Here is a 21,017-nt window from a genome sequence, read left to right as displayed (position 1 = left end):
ACTTAAATATCTGAAATGGCCCATCATGCCTCAAATGAAATGATTAAAAAACATATAATATACATAATGGAGTCCTGGAGTTTGTCCCTGGCCTTATCAAGGAGCATAATATAACCCAGTCTTTTGGGGACTCATAATGAAGTGGGGTTTATGCATACATATGAAGATGAAGCACAAAATATATCTTGTTCCTGTTAGTAGTCCCTCCTACGATGATGAGATGAGTACTTATTATACATAGGAAATCCTCCAAAAATTAGGTATAAATCACAGATCATACACTGAAATTGTCTATATTTTTATATTTCCGTCCCTTTCCCACTCTGCTTTCCTAGCTATCATGCAATACCCCAATATCCCACCCCTATGTATCTTCCCTTTACATTAATTATTCAAATATTCCACTTTCCATCCTCATCATTGCCCGCTTCTACTAAAGACAACCAATATTAAGCGAGTGGTTTGATTTTAAGAAATATTTTTTACTCACATTAAAGACTAAAACAAATGATATTTTATAAAATTAAAAATTCAACTTAAAAAATTATAAGGTCAAAGATTATTGGATTAAATTAAATTAACTTTTAAAACTATTTTTCTTTAAAATAATATTTTAAATATGTTATAAAGTCTCATTAAATACCCATAGAGGGAAATTTATAAGCTTATAGCTAGGTTACTTTAGTACTAAGTACTAACTCCATCTATTCAATTGTTGAAGGAGTTGGATTGGTTTAAGGAAAAAGTGGGAAGCAGCGAACGAACAAAATTTAGATAAGTGTTGTTGCTGTGTCAGATCAAACTGTATTAGTTTATGGGCAGCAGGAACATTGGACAACTAACATAGTGGAGTTCTTACATCAGCTTTAGATGTTAACTATTTGATTATTTTTCATTTTTGTCCTTTTTATTGTACTAATTGTTCTTTCAGTGCTTTACTACTAATCTATCTTTGTTATATACGGTTTAATCCTTATTATAAACAATCAGCTGTTTGCTGACAAATATGTTGTTGGGGCGATATCTCATTCAACTACGTACACAATGGAGTAATCAGGAGTACCTAAGCATTTTTAATTAGTTAACAAAAGCATTAGCTGCATATAAAAGAATATGAAATGAGAATGCCTAGTGCATGTCTTCTACGATAACAGGACATGGCTATTATATCATCCTATAAAATTTGAGTAGGATCAGATGCACATGCTTTTGAGATAGATTCTTATATGTACCTTTCTTTCCTCGTCCTGAGGTTGTTTAAGCATGGTGGCACTAACAGTTTACAGATAAAACTTGAAATTTATAATTCGAAAAAGCATGTATTATGTAACGCAAGTTGACATGTATTGGGGGCAAGGGGAAATAATATAGTAGGGCACAGCAAAATAAGAATACAGATAAGTGAAATAGTGAATCTTTCACATGAAATTAATGCGTGATTAATTAAATTTAAAAGAGTGGGACCTAGCTAATCGATTGTTTGAGCTTGATTGAGATTAAGTTAAGAAAGGGGAAAAACTAAAAGAGTAAATGGAGGCTCTAATTATATAAAATGTTTCTATTTATTCTTTTTGGTAAAATTTTATAAGAGAACCACATTTACTAAAAAACAATGTATACAATTTTTTTAATATGAAATGGTATGTTCTTGTAAAACTCGATGGTTGGTCTTATCAGGACATAAAGTGAACAAACAAAGACGATTTTGGGGCGTTTATTTTGATTAACATAAAAAAGGTAAAACAACTAAACTCTACAATGAGAGATCTACGTGACATCAGAAAGGACCCAAAGGCCTAAACAGCGCGGAAATGAAGCGTTTTATATATATATATATATATATATATATAAAATAGAAAGAAAAAGTTACTAAAATATAGTGTTTTATAAAAATTTAAATATTTTTCTAGCGATTTTTGGCGTGACGTCTTTTTCTACTTTTAAAAAAATTATTTTTTTAAAAATCATCATTTTAAAATTTCATAATTTGTTATTATATCAACACCTATAATAAAATTTTGTTATTATATCTATTTTTTAGAAGGTAATTTTATTTAATTTTTTTAAGATTTGAAAAAAATAAAATTATTTCTAAATTATGAGATAAATTTTATTTATTTTTTATATTTTGTTTTTTCTTTTACAATGACTTATTTATCAGTTCATTTAAATATGACCAATGTTATTTTATAAATATATTATACTTATAAAAAATATATATGTTAACAAAAACAATCAATTTCATTAATAAAATTTATGTAATGCTTTTCTTTCTTTTGCAAATAACTATCATTTCAAAAGATATTTTCCACATACGACGTCTGGTGGAGGACGACAGTTTATTGACGAGGAATTTGATTTTATTAATGCAAGCACCCGCATGCATGGAAGACGAACAATCATCGGAAAAGTTTGGCACGCGTTATAATAGGGTGCTACATGTCACAATCTTTTTTTATGAACAATGATATTTTTGCTTATCTTTCTGAATTTATTTATTTAATTTATATATATGGGTTTAAAAGCATAACCCTATGAAAAATGGATCTTCGGCATTCATGTTAACAAAATAACGAAATTTTTTTAATATTTCCATATAATATTAAAATTTACACAAAATTTATATATATTTACAATATAATGATTCAGTGAGGGTCTAAAAATACAATAGTTTAAAATGTAATTACATTCCTTGGCCAATTAGTGACTCAATAGTCTAGGCCTAATACTCAAATCAAACCCAACAAAATGGTTAACTCTATGTTCTTCTAAAATATTAACTCTAAAATCTCTCAGGTAGACCTTTCAGCTTGAGAAATAAATGCATTTCATGTACCTTCTAATCACATACCATTGTATGATCATTGTAGCACACACATACCAATACAACAAAATGTAAGGATGAACTTATATAATCGACTACATTATTAATGAAATATAGATAAAATTATTTAAACAACTCATATTAGTCAGCACACAGCATTACACAGCTTTAATACAACAATGCAGCATTTCCAGCCCATTCCCAGCCCATCTAATACAAATGCAGCGATTCAGTTTTCATCTGATTTCACAGCCTAAATAATCCAGAGGAACTATTTTCCAGTTTGAGAGCAACTCATCCCAATATCTGGATCCAGATACAGCACAACTTAACATCCTAATCAGTTCTAAATGATGATAATGAATATGATGCAACAAAGTTAAATCAGCATATTACAACGCAGCAAAATTTTTGTTTTCAGCCTCAGCAATACAACAATAAATACATTTTTATTCAGCATTAACAACACAACAATTTTTTTTTTTTTATCTTTTCAATTTCGGCAATTTCAGTCAGACATATTATTTCACCTAGTTTCAACAACTCAGCTATATACATATTCTAACAACAATACTAAGTATTTAAGTACATATTAACACTTTCAACTAATATATCCCCATATTCTAACATATTGTATTTCAACACGATTTTCTAAACAATCATCAGACAACAGTGGAATCTACTTAAATCCACAGAATCTGAATTTTAGTCTAAAGTTAACTCATATTGCCCATTATTCTCAGCTAAAATGAAATAACTTATATAGACATCACGATTTCTATTAAATGGACTGGATTAAATCAGGTAAGCTCCCCTCAACTAGAGTGAGTTCCAAAATAGTACTCATAGTGAGTTTCGTAGAGATATCGACCGTTTTGGGTGTGAAATACAACTTGATCAGCTTAAATATACTCAAAATAACCCGATTTAAGTCCCTTGAGGAAGAGAGAGAAGAAACAAGGTAAAAATTGAGAACTGAGTTCCGAGAACTCACCTAGACCTCAATGAGATGAAAGATCTCGCTTTGATCGGGAAGAAATTCAGCTTTGAGAAAGTTTTCTCTAAGAGTAATAAGAGAGAAAACAGAGAGAAAGTGAGAGAGAGAGAGAAGCTATTTGGTAAGAAAATAAAGTTTCTAAGCATTGAGGCCCCCTTTAAATACCCCTCCAGCCCGCACGCTCTCGCTTAAGTGAGCCAATTCTCGCTTGAGCGAGATCTGTTCTTGCTTGGGCGAGTGAACCCTCACATGGGCAAGAAAACCAGACAGTGGAACCTCTAAATTTTCTGATATTCTTGCTTAAGTGAGAAACACGTCGCTTGAGCGAGAAGCATCTCGCCTAGAGGAGAAGCATTTTCGCCTGGGTGAGATTAGATCCAGAGAACTACTAAATTTTCCTGCGACTCCTCGCCTGAGTGAGGTCATGATGAGTCTATAACTCATATAGGAAATTAGAGATTTTTGGCATATTTCATTAGATTTAAATTATAAGTTAATGCAATTAATTAGAAAATTCAATGGTATGTTACAAGTATTGAAAATTTTTTATAGATCATTTATATTCTGATGTTGGTAATTGAATTTTTGAAGGAATTTAGACAAAAAGTAGCAATTGGGCTAAAGGACGAAAGTTAAGTGCTGCAGGACATACTTTGTGGGGACACAGACTTTTATTTGTGGGGACACGATGCTGACTGATGCATATAAAAGTGAAAAAATTCTAAAAATGCGGCATATTTTATCTTTCCTTTTTAGAACATTCTGGAGCACGGTTTTTTAGGTTTTCATACAGTTTTACGTAGAATAGGAAACGAGGGCTATTTCTTGACATCTTGGTAGAAGGATTCTCATGGGAACTTGAATTTCCTTTTCATCTTCTCTAATTTTTGTAATAGAACAGTAACACTTTCATTTTATCCTTTTGCTGTAAGCTTTTCTATAACTATGAATTTCGTTTCTGCAATATATCTCAGTTTTAATTCATTTCCTTTCATAATGTCTAGCTAAATCTCTTTGGGTTGACTAAAGATGAACTTATACCTTTACCCATTACAATGAACTAAGCATTGTATGTGACTCAAGATGAAAGCTTTAATCTAACTTTTTAATTCTGAACTTAATGCCTCGCTGTTATACGTGAATGGGGTTGATGAAAAGGAGTTTATTGCTAGAAAGTTGTGGACTTTCTTGGACTGTGGTTAAAATACTTATTATGAATTGTCTAGAAATAGAAATTTATGATAATGTGGTTATATAGGTTTTATCCTTAATGCTGAACATTTTTGGTTTACCTAAAGGATTAGAAGATTAAAAGTCATTTTAGAACCAATTACCAAGGGATTGGAGTTGGATAATTTAGACAACCTGACCATTAGATTGACTATATTTTGAGTTACAATTATATTTTAAGCAAGGGGAAAGGGATAAGGGATTCTAAACTCAACCCATTTATTAATCTTTGCAAAAAAACCTATTTTCTCTACTTGAGTTATTTACATTGTGCAGTCTTGTTAATTATTTTCTATATTAAGTTTTACTTTTATCCATTTATTAATTGTAATTCCAACATCTTTACTTTCAGTTTTACAATTTTGCTGTGTGAATTTCATACTAGTATATATACCCTATTTTTGGTGACTCAACTAGTAATATTCTTGTGGTTTGATACTTAACACTTATCCCAGTGGACAATAATCTTTGTAACTTCAACGATTTGGTGCACTTGCCAAAAAATTTTATCAAGTTTCTGGCGCCGTTGCCTGGGATAATGATTGTTAATATCAACGGTAATGAGAATATGTTAGATTGGGTTAATAACGTTTGTTATGTTTAAGGTTTGTGACAGGAACCTAAGTGCAGTAGTTGAATTGGTTGATGCGAGGCAAGGAGAAGATCAAAAAGAGTGATTCATCTTCAGAACTTGACCAGCCAATTATTAATTTCAAGAAAAAGAACAAAAAGAAAGGACAAACTTCAGAAAAAGAAAAAGAAGAAGACCCACAAGAGCAGAATTCTGCAGAAATGGAAGGAAATCCCAATGAAGAACGAAGGACTGTGGATGATTATGCACGTGCAAAACCGAGAGGAAACCCCACCTCCATTGTTCGACCTCCCATTCAGGCAAACAACTTTGAGATCAAACCTGACCTTATGAGAGTGGTCTAGCAAGAGCAATTTGTTGGACATCCTTCCGAAGATCCCCACTTACACATTCAGAATTTTTTGACCATTTGTGGAATGATTAGAATGAATGGTGTGAGTGATGAGGCTATCCGGTTGTCTCTTTTTCCATTTTCTTTAAGGGATAAGGCAAAGAGTTGGTTGTTATCCCAACCGGAAGGAAGTATCACTACTTGGGATGATTTAGAGAGTAAATTTTTGACGAGGTATTTTTCAGCCTCTAGAACAATCAAGTTGAGGCAAAAAATTCTGGCATTTTCTCAAAGGGAAGATGAAACACTTCAAGAAGCATGAGACATATTTAAGGAACTTTTGAGAAGCTGCCCTTATCATGAGCTACCTGAATGGCTTCAATTGAGAACCTTTGATGATGGGCTGAATGTAGCAACAAAAACAATGGTAGATGCAGCAGCTAGAGGCTCATTTGCTCAAAAGACCTTGGAAGAAGCACGCCAACTTATTGAAGTTTGGCATCCAACAATTACAATCATAGGGAAATAAACTCTTCTAAAAGAGGTGTGTTGGAGTTAAATACATTGGATGCACTGCTGGCCTAGAACAAATTAATGTCACAATAGTTGAATTCTCTCAATGCTAAGTTTGAAAACATGAAGTTTGAAGGGAATAAACTAGTGCACTATGTAGCTCCCATCAGCCAAGAGGAATACAATGAGGGAACAAGTGAAGACAGAGTTGAATACACGCAGCAACAAGGGGCTGAACAGGTGAACTTTATGAATAACATGCCAAGGCAACAGAATTTTAATTCAAGATTGCAGTGGCAGCAACAAAACTTTCAGCAGAAACCTGTTTATCCACGTCAACAGCAGTAGTTCAGACCAAATTCCAACTTAAATACCAAGCCACTGAACCAATCATACTATACTCCACCTGCACAAAGACCGAACTAGCAAGGAGGACAGTGGCAGCAGCAAAATTTTCAAAATTCAGTACCAATGAAGCCACCAAACCAACCAGCAAATGATTAGTTATCATCTCTTGAAAAAAAGCACTTGTGCAATTAACTCAAACCACGAATTTGTTTATGCAGGATGCAAGCACAAGGATGGCAAATCAAGAAGCCTCAATGAAGAATTTGGAGAACTAAATGGGGCAAATTATAAAGAAAATAAATGAACCAGCTCAAGGCTCTTTTTCTAGGAATACAGTGAAAAATCCAAAAGAATTCTGCCAAACAATTATTACTAGGAGTGGAAAGGTGATAGAGCCACAACCTAAGAAAAAACCACTTGAAAAAGATGATGATGAAATTGCTGGATAAGAAAAAGAGGTAGCAGAACAGCAACCAGAAGCAGAATTGGAGATTGCAAAAGAGGAAGAAGAGGAGAAAATTCCACCAAAACAAAAACTAGTGGTGGATGAGGCATATTGGAATAGATCTAAGAAACAGATTTTGGGAGACTCATGCAAGCCTCAAATTCCTCCTCTTTATGTTAAGCTACCATATCCACACATTCCCAAGAACAAAGGGAAGGAAGAGCAATTTTCTAAATTCCTGGACATTTTCAGAAAGCTGCACATAAATATTTCATTTGCAGAAGCGTTAGAACAAATGCCTTTGTATGCCAAGTTCATAAAGGACTTGCTTTTAAAGAAGAGAAAATTGAAGAAAGATGCTACAATAGCTTTAACCGAAAAATGCAGTGCAATATTGCAGCAAAAGTTGCCTCATAAGTTGAAAGATCCAAGAAGCTTCTCAATTCCCTGCACTATAGGAAATGTGACTATTGGAAAGACTCTATGCGACTTGGGAGCCGGCATCAACTTGATGCCCCTATCTATTTTGAAGAAATTGGGAGTGGGGGAAGTTAAAAGTACCAAAATGGCTCTCCAACTAGCTGACCGGTCCATCAAATACCCATATGGTGTAATGGAGGATGTGTTGCTGAAGGTAGACAAACTGATTTTTCCAACAGAGTTTGTTATCTTGGATATGGATGAAGATTCTGAGGTGCCTGTGATCCTAGGAAGACCATTTCTAGCCACTGGAAGGGCTTTGATTGATGTGCAGCAAGGACAATTAATGTTAAGGGTGCATGATGAGAAGGTAACTTTTAAAGTTTTTGAGGCTATGCAACATCCGAATGATGAGAAAGACACTTGTTTTAGGATGGATATGGTAGATTCCTTGATTTCAGCAAAAAGCTTTGGTGCTGAAATTTGTACAGACCCACTGAAAAAGACTTTAGTCAATGTTGTCATGAACAATGATGAAGAAGTCGATGAAGAGTTGTAAGAAATTGTACGGCAGTTGGATGCTCAGCCTGAGTTGCAGAAAAATACAAATGCTGAAAGTTTGGAAGAGTCAAATTCAGTGGATGCACAACAGCTAGAATTGAAACCCTTGCCCCCACACTTAAAATATGTATTTTTAGGGGAAAAGAAGACTTACCCAGTGATAATCAGTACCAAACTCTCTTAGTTGAATGAAGAAAAACTAATAAGAGTTTTGAGGGAGCATAAGGCAGCCATTGGATGGTCTATTGCAGACTTGAAAGGAATCAGTCCCATTTTCTGCATGCATAAGATTAAAATGGAGGAGAAATTTACACCAGTTGTGCAGCCACAAAGGAGACTGAATCCAACAATGAAAGAAGTCGTGAAAAAAGAAGTACTGAAGCTTCTAGCAGCCGGGATGATTTATCCCATTTTAGACAGCGAGTGGGTAAGCCCAGTGCAAGTAGTGCCTAAGAAGGGAGGCATGACAATGGTCAAGAATGATAATATTGAACTCATCCCCACTCGGACTATGACAAGGTGGAGGATGTGTATTGACTACCGAAGGCTGAATCAAGCTACTCACAAGGACCATTTTCCATTGCCATACATGGACCAGATGCTCGAAAGACTGGCTGGCCAAGAGTTTTATTGTTTTTTAGATGGCTATTCCGGGTACAACCAGATTGCAGTCAGCCCGGAAGATCAAGAGAAGACCTCATTCACTTGTTCCTTCGGTGTTTTTGCATACCGAAGAATGCCATTTGGGCTGTGCAACGCTCCCGCTACATTTCAGCGGTGCATGCTTGCCATTTTTGCTGATGTGATTGAAAAGTCCATAAAAGTTTTCATGGACAATTTTTCTATTTTTAGACACTCTTTTGATTTGTGTTTGACTAATTTGTCTTGTGTTTTGCAAAGATGCATAGAGACTAGCCTAGTTCTCAACTGGGAAAAATGCCACTTCATGGTCCAAGAGGGTATAGTGCTGGGACATAAGATTTCTGCAAGAGGAATTGAAGTGGATAGAGCAAAGGTGGAAGTCATTGAAAATCTGCCACCTCCAACGAATGTCAGAGGGATAAGGAGTTTCCTGGGCCATGTTGGTTTTTATCGCAGATTTATTCAGAATTTTTCAAAAATTGTTAAACCCCTCTGCTCACTTTTGAACAAAGACACTCCCTTTATTTTTGATGAAATCTGCCTGCATGCTTTTAATGTTATAAAAAGGAAACTGATCACTGCACCTAATTGGAATCTTCCATTTGAAGTTATGTGTGATGCTAGTGACTTTGCTGTAGGAGCAATTTCAGGACAGAAAATAGGCAGAGTTTTTCACACAATTTATTATGCAAGTAAGATTTTAAATGAGGCACAAACACATTATGCCACAACAGAAAAAGAAATAGTTGCAGTGGTTTTCGCTTTGAAAAAATTTAGATCATATCTCATAGGGTCCAAAGTGATTATTCACACAGATCATGCTGCTTTAAAATTTTTGTTTTCAAAGAAAGAGTCTAAACGAAGACTAATTCGTTGGATTTTACTGTTACAGGAGTTTGATCTGAAAATTTGTGATAAAAAAGGCAAAGATAATGTGATTGCAGACCATCTATCAAGGCTTGAAGGGACTTCATCTTCCTATGCAACAGAGGAAATTCAAGAAAATTTTCCTGATGAACAGCTATTGGTTATCGCAGAAAGGCCATGGTTTGCTGATATGGCCAATTTTAAAGCATCCAATATCATCCCAGAAAATCTGACATGGCAGCAGAAAAAGAAATTTTTCAAGGACTCAAATCAATACATATGGGATGACCCTTTCCTGTTCAAAATTGGAAAAGATGATATACTTAGGAGGTGGGTGCCACAAGCTGAAATTCAAAACATTCTATGGCATTGCCATGATTCCCCATATGGAGGACATTTTAATGGAGATAGGACAGCTGCAAAGGTGTTGCAAAGTGGATTTTTCTGGCCAACAATTTTCAAGGATTCTTTTTCTTACACTAGAAGCTGTGATAAATGCCAGAGGATGGGAAATATTACTAAGAAGAATGAATTGCCTCTGAACAACATTTTAGAAGTGGAAGTTTTTGACTGCTGGGGCATGGACTTCATGGGACCATTCCCATCGTCATTTCAGAATAAATATATTTTGGTAGCAATTGATTACGTGTCAAAGTGGGCTGAAGCAGTAGCAGCACCCCTAAACAATGCCCAGACTGTGATCAAGTTCTTAAAGAAAAATATTTTTGTGAGGTTTGGGGTGTTAAGGATTTTAATCAGTGATGGTGACACTCATTTTTGCAACCAGCAACTTTAATCTCTTCTCACCACGTATAATGTCAAGCATAAGGTGACAACACCTTATCACCCACAAACGAATGGGCAGGTTGAGGTGACAAATAGAGAAATCAAAAGAATATTGGAGAAGACAATGGGCAACACCAGAAGAGATTGGTCAACAAAGCTAGATGATGCTTTGTGGGCCTATCGAACAACTTACAAGAGCTCCACTGGCATGTCTCCATATCAGCTGGTATATGGAAAAGCTTGTCACCTGCCTTTGGAATTAGAGCACAAGGCACATTGGACTATCAAATATTTGAATTTGAATAAGAATGTGTCATAAGAACAAAGGAAATTACAGCTCACTGAGTTAGAAGAATGGAGGAATTTAGCTTATGAAAATGCTGCAATCTACAAGTTGAGAGCCAAGACCTATCATGACAAAGCAATCAAACACAGAGTTTTTCAGCCTGGACAAGAAGTTTTACTATTTAATTCTAGACTGAGGTTATTTCCAGGCAAATTAAAGTCAAAATGGTCTGGCCCATTTGTAATCAAGGAGGTCTCTCCCTTTGGAGCAATTACAATTCAAGATCCTTCATCTGACAGAGAGTTCAAAGTTAATGGACAGCGGCTTAAAATTTATCTTGGAGGAGAAATTCAGAGGGAGAAGGAAATTGTTCATCTATCAGACTCTCCATAAATTGGAATACCAGTAGTAGTAGGATAGTTTATAATAGCATTATTTTCTTGCAATTTTAAATTTTTTTAATTTTAAGTTATTAAACTTTTAGTAGTTTTTGTTATAATTTTTGGTTCATTAATATCCAATTTCAGGGTTGATAAGCAGCAGAGTGCTATTAGGAATGAAAAAAGAAGATCACAGGAAATTTAATTTTAATTGGGGCAGTTGTCTACTTTGTATCATGTGGCTACATAGCAAGCCATTTGTGGGGACGCGACACTAGGACTGGGCTCTTCTTTTTGGCCTATGGACTTGAAGAATTTTTCCAAGTTTAAAAATATCTTAAGGGAGGTACCAAAGAAGCGTCACCCAGGTTTTGTTTTGTCGTTTAGTGTATAAATATAGTTATTATAATATATATATATATATAATTAAATATATATATATAATATATATATATATATATAAATTTAAAAAAATAATTATATATTTTTATTATTTTATTTTAAATGTTAATATTAAAAATTTAAAAAGAAAAAGAAGTTAAAAAGGCGGTAACGTGTGCTCAGTCTCTGAGTAGTTATTCACCATGTCCTTGCAGCTTCCATTTTAATGCTTCCTCATTAATCCATCAGTACCATTCACTTTACTTTTCATTTTCTTAACCCTCTCCATTCCTGGTTTCTCTCTACACCCTTATTTTCCCCTTCCGGTAGCCATTTTCAAAAGTTTAGAGGTTCCAAAGGTACGTATACCCCTTACTCTGTTTTTAGTGCATTTCTTCTTTCTTCTTCTTCTCCTCCATTCTTTCACTGTGGTGCTGTACAAATTTTTTTTCCCCCATTGTCGCGCTTGCTTTCATGCCCTATTGGATTCATGCTAAATGTTTGTCTTCATTTTGATGGTACACTCACATGATCAAAGTTGTAAAAAAAAAAAAAGAGGTGAGAATATTTGTTTAAAATGCTTGGTGTGTACTATGCGTGATTATGGCATAATATTTTCTTTCTTTTTTGGTTTATTCTGCAACAACAACAATATTTGAGTGTTTTCAAGATGATCGTGCAAATTTCTGAATGCTTCTTTGAATTTTATTATGATTTTATCCTGTATTCACTATGCAAAGTCGTGAAAGAGATTTATTTTTTTTAGTGAGGCTGGATCTTTATTTTTATCCTAGGTGCAGTTTTCTGAAATTATTGTAGCAGTATTCAATGACCCGTTGAGTGCAGTTTTCATGTTTATACAACTCTTTTTATTTGCAAACCATCAGATTTTGGGGACTCCATTATTGCTTAAGTTAACTTTATATTTTGCATATTTTGGAGTAAAGATTGAGTTCTTTGTAATGCACTCTTCTCCCTATTAATGGCCCGACCCTGTTTAGGAACAATTTTTGGCTTGAATCTCTCCCTTACTTTCCTTATTCTAATTTTTTTTAGTTAATGGAGTTGAATGTATTTGTCTTTACTTCATGCTCACTGTGCGTTAGAACATTTTGGGGCATAGAATTTTATATTCATTATTCTTTGCACGCACATTTCACATCTTAAAGGTAATTTTTAATTTTTGTACATATTTCAATTTTAAATCAATTGTGTTTTCCATTTTTCTTGTTTCCTATCTTCCATCGCATTCTTACATTGTTATTGTCGTATTATATGTTAACTCTTTGAGCGCTTCACGATTGTGTTGCACATTCTGGTGTATCATCGCTCCATTGTGTTTTTCAAAATTTTGCTATTTATGGGATTTAAGCTTTTCATAGTAAAGTGCAGAATTTTGGTCTCTGTTTGGTGCTTTATGAATTAGGTAGGCACTGTGGGAGTACTAGATAATGTCTTAATAGTCCATATTATTGCCTTTGTGAATTTTGCCCAAATTCTGCGATAAATTGGAATATCTTCTGTAATGAATTACTTCTTCTGATGAGAATTCCTAATGTTTTGGGACCTTAGTTACATTCTCTATTGAATTTTTTTTATTACACTTGGGAATAGAATTAATTCATTGTTCCATTGGTTGTTGTGTTCACTGCATGGTTACAAATCTCATTGAGTGACCCAAGTGTTATTCTGAAATTTTTATGATGTTTTACCATGTTACTTGCAACCTTTTCACTGCAGATTTTGTTTTTGGATATGCTGTGCAGTAACAAGTTCATTATTCATTGTGTTCATAGATAATCTTCACCTTTGAGCTTTTGTGCCTTTTTGCTGTACACTTTCCTAGTATGTGAATCTCTGAAAAATATATTATTGTTCTTATAAAGTTTGCAAAATGACTGATATACCTCTGTTCATTCTCAATATTTGAATGTCAATTGCATTCTTGTTAAGCAAGCGTTTAGCATAGTGAGTTGCAATATTGCAAAATATAAATTGTGAATAGAATTCCTGTTCCCCATAGTCCACTGTGTTGCCTTTTAAATTCTACACCAATTTTATGATGATTGAAAAATTTTATGTGTTTTTTTTTCTGAACTCTGTTCACTGAAAATACATTTTTGGAAATTTATGTTAACATTGATTTCTTCTTCAATTCATTGATTCAGCCTGCCACTTTTACACAGTCTTCATGTATGTGTTGTTAGTGCTAATTTTCTGATAAATTGCTTTGAATTGCAGGATGAGAAGAAAAACTGTAGCTAACCGACCGAAGAGGGCCAGAGTGGACCTCTATGATTCTGAGATTGAAGAAACACTATCTGAAGGTCCTTTCCGTAGCCCCTTCCACGAGGAACATCATAACTCTAACATTAAACTGCGTAAGATTATAGAGGATCGTGGTTTCAAGCTAGAAGAGGGAGAAGTGGACCCCATCCAGATTGCTATTCAGGTGTGCAACTGGGAGTACTTCTGTGGATTAACCGGAAAAGGATTTCAATCTTTGGTCTAAGAGTTTTACACAAATGGAAGAGCAGACCCTTCAGCTGAGAATAATCTTTCCCCATATCACACTATTGTCAGAGGAATAAAGGTGTCTTTTACACCAGGGGTCATAAACAGGGTGCTACAAATCAAACGCATTATTGTCGAACCACCTAAGGTTGAATACACTGCTCTCCTAGAGCAGGAACCTGATTTTGAAGCTATCATTCGAATCATATGTAAGCCTGGATCAGAATGGAGACCACTAGGTGGCCCAGAATCTCGCAGTCTACTGGTAGATGACATGCTACCTCTACCTCGGGCCTGGTTTCAGTTTATGATAGGCTCCTTGATCCTTGTCCTGCATGACACAACACTGCTCCTACGTCGTGCACAGCTCTTGTATTGTATAGTCATAGGGAAATAAATTAATGTGGGAAAAGTCATCCATCAAGAAATGAGGCAGATTATGGACGATGATAGTCAAAACTCATTGGCCTACCCCTCCTTGATCACTTTATTATGTGAAGATGCTGGGGTCACCATTGATCCCAGTGATGTTTCCGTCCAAAAGCCAAAGTGGATCACTGCAGTCACCCTTTCCTCTTTTGTTGAGAGCTCCCACAGGCGACCAGAAAGACCTTCCATTAACCCTACTGCTCTAGCCTCTTCTTCATCCACCATGACAAGCAAGCAATAATTAAACTTGGTTCTTAGCAGCATTGCTAAACTTCAGAAATCACAAGAGCAGCTGCAGAAGTCCACAACTAAACAAACCCAACTTCTTATGCAAGGTATGATGCAGCTGGAGTCAAAAGTAGATCGCATTGCCCAAGATCTACAAGTTAATGATGAGGAACCAGAGGGCCACTCCTGTGCTAAACTGCTGCAGTTGCTGAATGATGAAAACCCAATGGAAGATGAAGATGCTGTAGAGGATGAAGAAATTTGACCTTGTTGTTGTTTTTGTTTCATGTTCCTTTTGATTGTTCACTTTATTTCATTGTCATCTTATTTTTCATGTTTAAAAGTCTGAACTTTTGTTTCTTCTTTCGAGGCACCTTACTGCCCATGGACAAATTGTTAATTTTCAGTCTTTTTATATATTTAATGCTCTGTTTTTCTCTATTTTTAAATCTGTCCAGGAGCTTTAACAAAGGAGCAGAGGCAAGTTTCAAGCCTCAGATTGGTCCACCACTCAGAGGAGTCCCCCTCTGCATTTTCTTTTTATTTACTTTCACTTATGTATTTTATTTTATTAACTGGTTGCTGTATTGTAAACCCTACTAAATTCAGTAGATGCCTCTTTCACTCTTGCACAGTTTACACAGTTAAAAACATCACAAGCAAAATTTGCACATTGCTGAACATCATGTTGAATTAAATTCCATAAATTTCCTGTGTTAGCAATTGAGCCTATTTGTCATTTCTGTGAGCATGCTTACTGTGATTGTTATTTTCTTTGCAAGATTTATCAATTTTCTGCTTTATCTTAAATTACTTTCATGTTATAAGGTGATTGAGGCCATTTTTTGTTGAACATTCATTTAACTATATTGCCTACCCTTCTCTATCCCTTGCTGAACCCTTTGAGCCTGATTCCTTTCTTTCTTGCATAATTTCACCCTCAACCATATAGAAAAACTGGTATTCCTCCATATGACTTAGAAAGTATGAGCTTCTCTTTGGATAACTTAAAAATTCTAAGTTTGGGGTTGTATTAGTGGTTGCTTGAGGACAAGCTTTGTTTTCAAGTTTAGGGTGGTATATATATCTGGAAAATTAAGTAATCAGCTGATGTTATTGAAAGAAAACAAACTCAAGTATCTAAAAAAAAAAAAAAAGCTGAAAAGAAGCAAATCGAAAAGAGAAATTTGGGTTTGCATTATTGAAAAAAAAAATAATTTTTGAATTACTCAAGGAAGAAGTACACACAAGTATTCCAACTCTTAGATTTTCTAAGTTGTCCCTCATACTTTCTTTGATATAGGGAATGACCAGCAGCCAAAATATTGTCTCACCTGAACCCTGACCATGTGTTAAACCTTATGAAGTCCTCTTGATTATAACTAATTGCATGAATAGATGTGAGCTAGAAATTTGCCAAATCTAGAGCAAAGAATAACAGCAAATGCATTAAAGAGAGCTAAACACAAGCTAATACATTGAGAGAATGGAGTGAAAACAGATTTCCTGAGAGGGAGTTTAATTCAATCCTTGGTGTTAAGAAAATTGATGCATGTTTGTGATTTTCAAAAATTTATTTTGCTGTTACAAGAGAGAAAAAGGGGACAATTTGCTAGAATACAAAATTTCTGTTCATATGAAAAAGAAAAGAATTTGCTTGAGGACAAGCAAACATTTAAGTTTGGGATTGTGATGAGTTTATAACTCATCTAGGAAATTAGAGATTTTTGGCATATTTTATTGGATTTAAATCATAAGTTAATACAATTAATTGGAAAATTCAATGGTATGTTACAAGTACTGAAAAATTTATATAGATCATTCATATTCTGATGTTGGCAATTGAATTTTTAAAAGAATTTAGACAAAAAGTGGCAATTGGGCTAAAGGACGAAAGTTAAGTGCTGCAGGACACACTCTGCGGGGACATGAACTTTTATTTGTGGGGACACGATGCTGACTGATGCATATAGAAGCGAAATTTTTTTGAAAAGACGACATCTTTTATCTTTTATTTTTAGAACATTCTGGAGCACGGTTTTGTAGGTTTTCATACAGTTTTACATAGAATAGGAAACGAGGGCTATTTCTTGACATCTTGGTAGAAGGATTCTTATGGGAACTTGGATTTCCTTTCCATCTTCTCTGATTTTTGTAATAGAACAGTAACACTTTCATTCTATCCTTTTGTTGTAAGCTTTTCTATAATTATGAATTTCGTTTCTGCTATATATCTCAGTTTTAATTAATTTCCTTTCATAATGTCTAGCTAAATCTCTTTGGGTTGAGTAAAGATGAACTTATACCTTTACCCATTGCAATGAACTAAGCATTGTATGTGACTCAAGATGGAAGCTTTAATCTAACTTTTTAATTCTAAACTTAATACCTCGCTGTTCTACGTGAATGTGGTTGATGAAAAGGAGTTTATTGCTGGAAAGTTGTGGACTTTCTTGGACTGGGGTTAAAATGCTTATTATAATTGTCTAGGAATAGAAATTTATGATAATGTGGTCATATGAGTTTTATCCTTAATGCTGAATGTTTTTTGTTTACCTAAGGGATTAGGAGATTAAAAGTCGTTTTAGAACCAATTACCAAGGGATTAGAGTTGGATAATTTAGACAACCTGACCATTAGATTGATTATATTTTGAGTTACAAGTATATTTTAAGCAAGGAGAAAGGGATAAGGGATTCTAAACTCAACTCATTTATTAATCTTTGCAAAAAAACCTATTTTCTCTACTTGAGTTATTTACATTCTGCAGTCCTGTTAATTATTTTCTATATTAAGTTTTACTTTTATCCATTTATTAATTGTAATTCCAGCATCTTTACTTTCAGTTTTACAATTCTGCTATGTTAATTTCGTACTACTATATATACCCTGTTTTTGCTGACTCAACTAGTAATATTCTTGTGGTTTGATACTTAACACTTATCCCAGTGGACGATAATCTTTGTAACTTCAACGATTTGGTGCACTTGCCAAAAAGTTTTATCAGGTCACCTCTTGCCTGAGCGAGATCTCTTCTCGCCTGAGCGAGGGGACAACTGAGATGATCCTATCTGCTCTCACTTGAGCAAGGTTTCCCTCACTTGAGTGAGACACCCTACACCAAAAACTCTCAATCTCTCTCTTGGATGAGATTATATTGGTTCTCGATCATACTCTTTAACTTACCTCTTGTAAAACACACTTAACAACTAATTTCTAATCGTTCTGCCCATCACACTCGACAACATCATAATACAGCATTAATATATATATATATATATATATATATATATATATGCAGCTCATCACACGATAATCATATAACTTTTACATTCACATTCTAATATATATGGATAATTCATACACTTTAAGCATACTCAGCACAATTCAATTAGAATGATAAATACATCGATCTAACACTACATGTTATATCTATTTTGTTTTAACATATTTTAAAAATGAACAAAATAAGTTGTAAAATTAATACAAATGATATATTTTAATACCTTATATAAATTCATGTTTTTTTAAATGCTATGTTCACATATTTTTTAACTTATTTTCAAATATATACTTAATTTAATAAAAAAATAAAAAAAGTGTTGAACATTAATTTTAATATATTTTAATGTAAACATTTTTATACTACCAAATAATTAAAATAAATGGTGAACATGTCTTTTACTGATTTAAATTAATGATTTTGTTATTAGAACTGAATTTCAATATTTTGAAATTCATAAATTTTTATTAAAAAATATTTAGTACATTTAAAATATAAAAGTGTGATAAATATTTTATAAAATTTTATTATTGTTAATTATTTAAATTAATTTGTAAGTGTTAATATTAATATTTTTTAAATTAATTATTATAAAAGTAAATGTTTTTATTCATATGATAATTTATGATAAATAAGAAATAAATGTTGAAAATTATAATTAACATGTAGGTATTTATATAATATGAAAGGATTTTGTGCAAGTTTTTGAAATATAGTTTTATTTGGGTTTTGATCTTGGAATAAGGCACTCATAACTCTTAACGGGTTTGTAGCCCATGTCATGAGGACCCAAAACGAGACTCTGTTTTGTGTTATGGAGCAACTGAATTCAAGTTTGAATTAACGGGTTTCCCTCTCAAAAAGGGTGCTTCGAATTTTGTTTTGTTTGGTAGAAGTGACCCCATCAAGTGTTCGTGAAAATGCCAAACAGAAACTCCATCGTCCACAACCAATCCACCATCCTACGAAGGTCACCCAGACTCCTCCTCCAACAAAATCACAACACCACAGACCCTAAATCCGCAAAATGGAGCGATTCCACAAAGAAACCTTCGTTCAAATCAAAAATTTTTGCTGTTGGGTCGAGAAGATCTCCCAGGTTGAACAGTGGGTTTCCGTCTCCGAGACGATCTCCCAGGTTGAATAACCGCAAGGACCCTTCCAATCACCCAAGCGATAACAAATTGAGTAAACGTTCCGGCGGTTCCAGGAATCACACGAGTGCCAAGGGTGCTGAACCCAAAACGAAAGAAAATCGTGTTTTTTCGGATGAGGGGTTTGTGATTGAAGGTGGAGGAACAAAGGCGAAAAATGAAGAGAGGGTTGAAATGGGAGTGAAGAGAAAGCGCGATGGCGAAGAGATTGCGAAAGGATGGACAAAGGAAGAAGAATTGGCTTTGCAAAGAGCGTATTTTGCTACTAAGCCTAGCCCCCATTTCTGGAAGAACGTTTCTAAGCTGGTATATGTTTCATTCTCTCTCTATCTCTCTGAGCGTCACGCTTAGGGTAATAATAGTAGAAATTAGAAAATGTTGACTTGGGTTGACTTCAATTGGGAACTAAGGTAGAGAATGTTGTTGCAATTTAACCCTGGTTGGTGGTTGTCTTCTTTCTGCCTTGGTTTGGTTGCCTTTTCAAATGTTAGAAAATAAACATGATGCTAGAACTAGAAGTCACACTTGAGAAATTGCATGTTCTATGACAGGTCAAATGTTGATAATTGTTTTTGATTGGATTGGTGGAATGAAATAAAGTGGAATGGATGGAATGCTACTTAGGTTCGATTTTTTGTATGATTTAAAATAGGATGGAATAGAATGGAACCTAATTCTATTCCATTCTATTCAATATTTCTCTGTATCTTCCCCTTAAATATGAAATGATAACTTTATTCTTTCTATTCCACTGATTTATATCATTTCATTTCACTTCTTTCTATCTCATTCAATTCCATTTCACTTACTTACCATTAGATGTCCACACATTAAAGGATTTGTTATTGAAAATATTACTTTTCTGCATGTATATATCTCTTAAAGGACAAATGTGATTTTATAATCTTTTGGTAGTCAATTACTTGTATTCACTGAATCATTTCCATACAAAATCTATTACAGGTGCCTGGAAAGTCTCAACAAGATTGCTTTGATAGAATTCACCGTGACCATATAACACCGCGTCAATCTCAGCCTCGGTCAAGGGCGAAGACATTGAAGTCATCACCCCTTCATCAATTCTCAATATCTGCAAGTAAACTGCTCAAACCTATCGATGAAATGGTTAGAAGATCAAAAGTGCTAAAACCAAAGAACATTATCACCCAGAAGTCTGTAGAGAAGCTGTTACAGTGCCATCTTAAAGTTGATCAGGACCGTGAAGGGGACATTTTTTCTGTTCTTGAACCAAACATTGATTTTTCTACTAATGCAGTACAGCCTAGTGAAATACTTTATACTCCAAAGCAGCAAAAGGAAAACAAAGGGTTCCTACAAAGTTGCTCTGAAAAATCATCATCTTCAAGTCATAAGAAGCCCCTTTCAAGATTAAGTTCCTCGAGTGTAGCAGATCTTGTTAGCCCCCCAGTACTAAAGCATGTAAAGAACAAGGTACTACATGAGAAATATATCAATCAATTGCGCTGCAGGGAAGCTAAGAGAAGAGCAGCCTCTTTACAAACTGGGAAAATGATAGAAGGAAACAGCATCCAGAAAAGGGATGTGGTTAAAGCTGCAAAAGTTGCCTTGGTTTCTGAAGCTAGAGATGCTATCAATAAGTTTCAGCAGTCGCAAGTCAATTTCGTGGGCAACACTTGTAGTTCTGATGAAGACAATGATGATGAAATTGGATTGGATTATGAAAGTCAATAGATTTTCTCGAGCTAATTGACTAATTGCATGTATAGTCTGACTTAAAGTTTTAGACACTGTAGCCTAGTCACAATCTAACTCTTCATAAATCCT

At 34.4% G+C, this 21,017-nt stretch overlaps 2 protein-coding genes and 1 non-coding gene across 3 annotated transcripts; 2 read left to right on the top strand and 1 right to left on the bottom strand.

The window, feature by feature from the left end:
- Positions 1 to 5,843: 5,843 nt before the first annotated feature.
- Positions 5,844 to 8,259, top strand: LOC113870454. Its single transcript, XM_027507046.1, has 5 exons — positions 5,844 to 5,942; positions 5,988 to 6,208; positions 6,323 to 6,467; positions 6,581 to 6,727; positions 7,294 to 8,259. The coding sequence occupies exons 1-5, from the start codon at positions 5,844 to 5,846 to the stop codon at positions 8,257 to 8,259; spliced, it is 1,578 nt and encodes a 525-aa protein (XP_027362847.1).
- LOC113870554 lies at positions 6,234 to 6,340 on the bottom strand. The gene has a single exon (XR_003505576.1). It is a non-coding gene; the product is annotated as a small nucleolar RNA R71 (small nucleolar RNA).
- A 10,718-nt stretch (positions 8,260 to 18,977) lies between the features above and the next one.
- On the top strand, positions 18,978 to 20,924 carry LOC113870453. Its single transcript, XM_027507045.1, has 2 exons — positions 18,978 to 19,517; positions 20,175 to 20,924. The coding sequence occupies exons 1-2, from the start codon at positions 18,978 to 18,980 to the stop codon at positions 20,922 to 20,924; spliced, it is 1,290 nt and encodes a 429-aa protein (XP_027362846.1).
- Positions 20,925 to 21,017: the final 93 nt, after the last annotated feature.

Source organism: Abrus precatorius, unplaced genomic scaffold (genome assembly GCF_003935025.1).
Source record: "Abrus precatorius isolate BTA unplaced genomic scaffold, Abrus_2018 Scaffold6, whole genome shotgun sequence".
Classification (NCBI taxonomy): Eukaryota; Viridiplantae; Streptophyta; class Magnoliopsida; order Fabales; family Fabaceae; genus Abrus; species Abrus precatorius.
Note: the sequence above shows the minus strand (reverse complement) of the source record. Positions and strands in the feature narration are given on the sequence as shown.

What these genes read in the sequence shown, in the direction of transcription:
- LOC113870453 (XM_027507045.1), top strand. Translation starts at nt 18,978, where the DNA reads ATGCCAAACAGAAACTCCATCGTCCACAACCAATCCACCATCCTACGA. An exon ending in GGAAGAACGTTTCTAAGCTG is followed by an intron (nt 19,518 to 20,174) that starts GTATATGTTTCA and finishes AATCTATTACAG; the next exon opens with GTGCCTGGAAAGTCTCAACA.
- LOC113870454 (XM_027507046.1), top strand. Translation starts at nt 5,844, where the DNA reads ATGGAAGGAAATCCCAATGAAGAACGAAGGACTGTGGATGATTATGCA. An exon ending in TTGTTCGACCTCCCATTCAG is followed by an intron (nt 5,943 to 5,987) that starts GCAAACAACTTT and finishes AGAGTGGTCTAG; the next exon opens with CAAGAGCAATTTGTTGGACA. An exon ending in GAGAGTAAATTTTTGACGAG is followed by an intron (nt 6,209 to 6,322) that starts GTATTTTTCAGC and finishes ACTTTTGAGAAG; the next exon opens with CTGCCCTTATCATGAGCTAC.